The 6,454-nt window shown below is 43.0% G+C and overlaps 1 protein-coding gene across 6 annotated transcripts in view; it reads right to left on the reverse strand.

Moving 5' to 3' along the window:
* The window catches only part of LOC110289022 (F-box/WD repeat-containing protein 15-like), a 25,350-nt gene that overhangs the window by 4,927 nt on the left and 13,969 nt on the right, over window positions 1-6,454 (reverse strand). For 3 of the 6 annotated variants that reach the window (XM_021155231.1, XM_021155233.1, XM_021155228.1), the window contains exons 4-6: window positions 3,270-3,479; window positions 1,745-1,903; window positions 667-877 (exon numbers count right to left, since the gene is read on the reverse strand). In XM_021155231.1, the coding sequence (XP_021010890.1) occupies window positions 667-877; window positions 1,745-1,903; window positions 3,270-3,479 (580 nt within the window). Of the gene's footprint in view, window positions 1-666; window positions 878-1,738; window positions 1,904-3,265; window positions 3,480-6,454 lie in introns of all 6 variants that reach the window. The other 3 variants (XM_021155230.1, XM_021155227.1, XM_021155232.1) reach the window with 3 other exon arrangements.

The raw sequence follows: 6,454 nt of genomic DNA on the forward strand, positions 1-6,454 counted from the left end.
GCCATGGTCCTCTACCCCTGCGTGGTGTATGACCATGGGCCCGAGAACGCTCTCGAATAAAAATCCTCTTGCAGTTGCAGCAAGATCGTTTCTTGTGGGTGATTTTGGGGTGTCGCCTCTCCTGAGTCAGAACGTGAGGGAGTCCTCACGTTGTGGGTCTTTCAGTGAGTTAAGTATTTTTTTTGTGGATAGAAATTTGCCAAGGGTTCACAATCCATAGGTAGAGTAGTAATATCCTAAACATTTTGCCACCCCATAATATAGTTATTATTTCTTGTCATTTGGTGTTTTGCTTTTGAGACAAGGTCTCACTATGCATCCATAGCTAGCTATTCTGGTACTCACTGCATAGATCTGGCTGACCTGGAAACTGGAGAATTCTACTTATTTCTCCTCCTGAATGTTGGGATTTAAGGTGTGCACTACAATTTCTTGACTTTTTATTATTATTTTTTAACTTCTTCAGGGTGTGTATGTATGTACGACTCTCTCTGTCTCTCTGTCTGTCTGTCTCTCTCTCTCTCTGTGTGTATGCATGTGCACATGCTAAAACATCTTTCCAGATCCATCTGTGAGACAGCACCCTCTATGAAGAATTCCTGACTCAGTCTCCTGATTTTGGGGCATATGACATCATGTCTGGATTGAGAATTTTCTAAGGTTTACCTTGAACAGTTACTTTGTTCCCGATCCCTTCCAACTTCATATCAAATGTGTCAAACTTTGTGATGATTTGGCGTACAACTGTGGACATCAGGATTATCCTGTCTTCCCTTCTTGGGGTCCAGAAGACTCCTTGGCATAATGAAACTTTGAGAACGGTAGACACTGGGTCAGAGAATTCTGATGTCCTCAGTAAGCTGTTCACGTAAAACACCTGCAGAGAGTATTGCCCAGTGAAATTAATGAAGCGTAAATATCTGAAGCCTGGCACAAGCACTCTCAAGACAAGTGGCTTTCAAAATAAACCCAAGAGTGGTTGCATCTATTCTTTACCCAGGACAGGGACGAACAGTCATTTTCCCACCAAGGGTCAGAAAAACTCAGCCTCTTCCTGCCCCTCCCATCATATTCAGAGACAGAATGGAGTCCCTGACTCAGGTCATAAGGCCCCTAGGTCATCCTACCCCAATGGATATATCTGGCAGAGCTTGGTTAAGTATATTTTCCCTGTGCAGAGGACTAGTCCAGGGCTGTTCTGGACTTTTTTTTTTTTTAAATGAGGCATTGAGACTGTCATACTGTAACCCAGGCTTCTTTGAATGCATATCAATGCATAAAACTAAATAAATATGCATGGGCCCTCAGGAGTACATGAACTCTGCACAGACCATTGCTCTCCCAGTACCTAACAACCAGGCACCAGAGAGCTGGCAGTTAAGAGAGAAGGCAGTATATAAACATTGGGTATGGAAGCACTTATCTGAAATGCATCAGCCACTGTTGATCATGTCAGCCAGTGATTGAAAATTGCTTTCTACCCAGCAAAGTTGTCTGGTGACTGTTATTTCACCTGCCTTCATCCTTTGGCTGAGCCACATTTCAAGGACAATTCACTAATACACATTTGCCATTGTGACTGGTCATTTGACTGCTATCAAGCACATTATTCTTCCTTGACTGTAGGTTGGCTTTTCTTATGATAGGGCTTAGGAAAGGAGGAGTCGTTTGCCCTGACCTCCTTGAGGACTGGAATTTCCCACTGTCTCCCACCTTCACTCTGGTGTTGCTAGAAAACACCTACCTTTATCAAGTCATGTAGGCGTTTCCCCATCAGAAAGACCCATTTCTTCTGAGGAGAAAAGTAGAGTTCATCAATACTGTATGGGAATACATTCACCTTGGAAATGAGGTGTAAGTCAGGAATCCTAAAGATGTAGAGATTACCATAGGCATCACCTACCTGAAATCAGAGCAGCAGCACCTGGTCAGTGGGGAAAGGTTAAGTATGGAGGAAGCAGTGTTATCTGCTCTGAGATTCACCACTGTGTCTCCAAGTCCAGTAATGAGACCCAGAGCTGTGACCAGCCTGCCTTACAGAGTGTCTATGCTGATCCTTTTGGATTAAGACTCTCTAGACCTGGGGTGATGACTCAGTATGTAACTGTATGTGTATGTGTGTGTGTGAGAGAGAGACACAGAGAGAGACAGAGAGACACACAGAGAGACAGAGAAACAGAGAGACAGAGTTTATACATAGACGCACATGCAGGTAAAATATTCACACACAAAATAATTGTTTTTCCCTTTTGAATTTTTTGAGAAAGGATTTCTCTATGTAGCCCTGGCTATACTGGAACTTGCTCTGTAGACCAGGCTAGCCTCAAATGCAAGAGATTCATCTGCCTCTGTGACATGCACCACCATGCCCTGCAGGATTTATTTTTAAAGAACCTTTTGTAGGGCATGCTAGCATATGTCTTAAATCCCAACACTCTGAGAGCAGAGACCATCTGATCTCTGTGAGTTAGACTACCCTAGTCTACCCAGTGAGTTCTAGGCTAGCCATGAGTATATCATTATACTCTGTCTTAAACTCATGAGGTAGGTAGGGTGTATCAAGATTCTCCACCCTAAAATACTTCCCAAGGACTCACTGGGACATCAGCATTATCCATTTTCTGTATATGTGATAAAATTCATATTTTTCTCTACTGTCTCTAACCAAATTCATGGATTCAGGAGTAAAAAACATTTCAAAGACAAGAAGATATAAAATCACTTAGAAAAAGTGTGTGTGTTCTTGTGCTTGTTATTTCTATACTTAAGCATGTGTATGAAGATTATATACTGGGACATAGATGGAAACCAGAGAAGGCTGCCCGGTACCCTGTTAGATCACCCTTCTCCTGATTTCCTGAGAGAGTCTCTTATTGAACCTGGAGCTAGGCTATCTTGGCTAGCAGCCATCTAGTCCCAGTGAACCTTGTGTTTTCATCCCCAACTACACTGGGGGTACAGACACATTTAGCCACGTCCCACTTTTTATGTGAGTGTTAGGGATTTGAACTTGGATCTTCACGCTTGCACAGAAAACACTGCTATCCACTGTGCCACCTCTCCCCAGATCCCAGGAAAGAACTTTAATATGTCAAAGGCTAAGTGATGGTCATATTTATGATATACTGTGATTGACTCTGAGTGTTTGCAGAGACTCCAAGAAGGTAAGTTGTGATTTGACAGTAATGGTACCTCAAATTGGCAAGTGTTTTGTTCTATGTGACTATTCCCTATTTGGTGGTGGTGGTGGTGGAGTGCTTGTCACTTACCAAGACAATTGGGTCATCCTTAGTAAATTCAGCTTGCAGTAATTGACAGGAAAAGAACAGGCCCTTAGTTGCCAAAACTTCACTGTTGTGACAGTCCCACAGTTTGATAGTTGATTGCATATCTACAGTGACTGCAATGTGCATCTCAGGGAGGGTAGTCATCTGCATGATATAGGAGGGCTGTACTGGGCTTACCCAGGTCATAGCACCCTGGAGAACAAGATCATCATCATGTCTGAGCATCTCCAGTTCAACCGCTTTCACCTACCAGGTTCATTTGGAAACCTTGTCCAGACTGGAATCCCTTCTTACTTACAAGAAAAGAATATGCAATTTCTAAGCATCCCTCACTGGACATGGTAGCATAGATCTAGAATCCCAGTCTTGGGAGGTAGAGACAGGATAGTCATTAGTATCTTGAGGCCAATCTGGTCTACAATGTCAAGATGCAGGCCAGTTGGGACTACATTACAAGACTATCTCAAAAATAAATAAATAAAAGTAAATAAACCTAGGGCTGCAGAGATGGCTCAGCAGGTAAGACCACCAGCTGTTCTTAACAAAAGGAGCTTTGTTCAATTCCCTGAACACCCAGTACAGCTCACAACTGTCTGTAATTCCACTTCCAGAAGGTCTGAATCCCTCACATGCAAATACATGCAGACAGAATAACTTTGTACATGAAAATAAAGAGAAACACAAAGAAGAAAATCAAACATCTATATTATTTGTGGCAGGATTGGACTGGGAAACAGGACACATGCATTATGCTCAGAGGTGAGCAGACACTCACTATACAGACCAGAGAGAAGAACATGGCTGCCAAGATGGCTCAGCAGGGAAGTGCACCTGCCACTAGACCTGATGACAGGAGTTTAATCCCCTGGAACCACATGGAAGTGGAGAAACAACTCCCACAAATATGCATGAAGAACATTCAGCAGCCCTGTGCTCAGAGCCAGTTCACCTTTCACTACAGTGCAGCAGGGAGCATGTGCCTGTCATCAATTCTAGTGGGGATAGGTGTGTTTTTGTTTTTGGTTTGGTTTGGTTTCGTTTGGTTTTTTTGTTTTCTGAGACAGAGACACTCTATACTCTGGCCCTCCTGAAACTCTCTATAGAAATCAGGCAGGATTCAAACTTGCCTGCCCCTGCCTCCTGAGTGCTGGAGTTAAAGACCTATCCTACCACTTCTAGCAGTGTTAAGTTTTACAACAAATGAAACAAACCTATTCCCAATGAATCAATTCAAACCTGATTATTGTATCATCAATGCAATAATCATGGCAAATGAGAAAAACAGGTTCTCTTCCAGGATTTACTTTACGTTAAAAAAAAATGAAGGGGCAGGAGAGAAGGCTCTGTGGTTAAGAGCACTTTCTGCTCTTTCAGAGGTCCTGAATTTAATTCTAGGAACCACATGATGACTCATAACCATCTATACTGGTTCTGATGTCATTTTTGAGCATGCAGGTGTACATGTAGATAGAGCAAATAAAATAAATAACTTTTTAAATAATAAATCATACACATACACACAAATACACACACACAAACACCCACACTCCACTAGCAGCAGCAGCATCAATGACAAAAAGCCAAGAGAATAATCAACTTTAGTAAAATACTATATGCAGCAATCAATAATTATTTTTAAGTCCTAGTTCCATTTGCATGAAAATTATTAATAACTTCTCCTTCCCTCCAAATGCAATCTCTTCTTTGAAGAATATATCACTAAAATGTGACGTGCACTTTGCCTCATTTGAAAGGCAACCTGTTGAAGGCCTCATTACCATACAGCCATGACTCAGTCTCCCTTGGCTGAGCTCCCACTACACTCCTGGCTCCCTCTACCAGTTAGGATGATTATGCACCACTGGATCCTGCCTAGCACTTAGGAAGCAGAGGTAGGAGGGTCCCCATGAGCCCATGGTCAGCCTGAACTCTAGGATATCCTGATATCATCCTAAACAGCCTCCTCCCACCCACCTGCCAAAACCCAAACCAAACAAAAAACAAACACTCTAAAACATCCAACCCCAATATCATCATGTTCATTATGTTACATTTCCAGTGTGCTGTAGGAGAAAATGTTTCTAAACATTGAGACCATAACAAAATAAAAACCCCTTTGCTGGGTATGTTGGGCCACCACATTCGTTTCAGCACTCAGGAGGCAGAGGCAGGCAGATCTGTTGAGTTGGAGGCTAGCCTAGCCTACATAGTTCCAGGCCAGCTAGGACTATAGGGTAAGACCTTCTCCCAGACAAACAGAACCAAGCAACCTCAAGAATGGATTAATGTTCATTGCATTAGGCTCTGTTACCTATTAAAATAGAAAATAGTTGAGAGAGCAAAGGATAATCAAGGAACTCATGTGAGAGTCTGTGCAGGTGAGAGTTTGGCCTACAGAAGCTAACAGGTTCTGGGACAGACAGAAGCGCCTCAGCTTCTGAGGCAGACCCTGTTTCGGGGTCAAAACATCTGGGTACCTTCCCTTCCAGAGGTGAGGTGACTGCCCCGCCTGGGAGGGCTTTCCTGGAGCACCTGGGGAGCCATCTTGGTTCCCGGATCCCTCTGAGACTAGTCTGCGCAGGTGAGAGTATGGACTACAGAAGCTAACAGCTTCTGGGACCAGCCCTGTTTCGGTCCTTCATCTTGTGCCAGGAGGCAGATCTGAATATCAGATATCTGTGCACCTTCCCTGCAAGAGGAGAGCTTGCCTGCAGAGAGTGATCTGACCACTTAAAGTCACGAGAGAGCTATCTCCCAGGTTTGCTGATAGAGGCTAACAGAATCCCGAGAGAAACAAGCTCTAAGCAGAGACAAGTATAACAACTATCTCCAGAGATTACCAGATGGCGAAAGGCAAACGTAAGAATCTTACTAACAGAAACCAAGACCACTCACTATCATCAGAACCAATCACTCAACCTCAGCCAGTCCTGGGCAACCACCCCACACCCGAAAATCTAGACCCAGATTTAAAACATATATCATGATGATGGTAGAGGACATCAAGAAGGACTTTAATAACTCACTTAAAGAAATACAGGATAACACTGCTAAAGAGTTACAAGTCCTTAAAGAAAAACAGGAAAACACAACCGAACAGATGATGGAAATGAACAAAACCATACTAGACCTAAAAAGGGAAGTAGACAAAATAAAGAAAACCCAAA

The sequence above is a fragment of the Mus caroli genome, unplaced genomic scaffold (assembly GCF_900094665.2).
Source record: "Mus caroli unplaced genomic scaffold, CAROLI_EIJ_v1.1 scaffold_15934_1, whole genome shotgun sequence".
Taxonomy (NCBI): domain Eukaryota; kingdom Metazoa; phylum Chordata; class Mammalia; order Rodentia; family Muridae; genus Mus; species Mus caroli.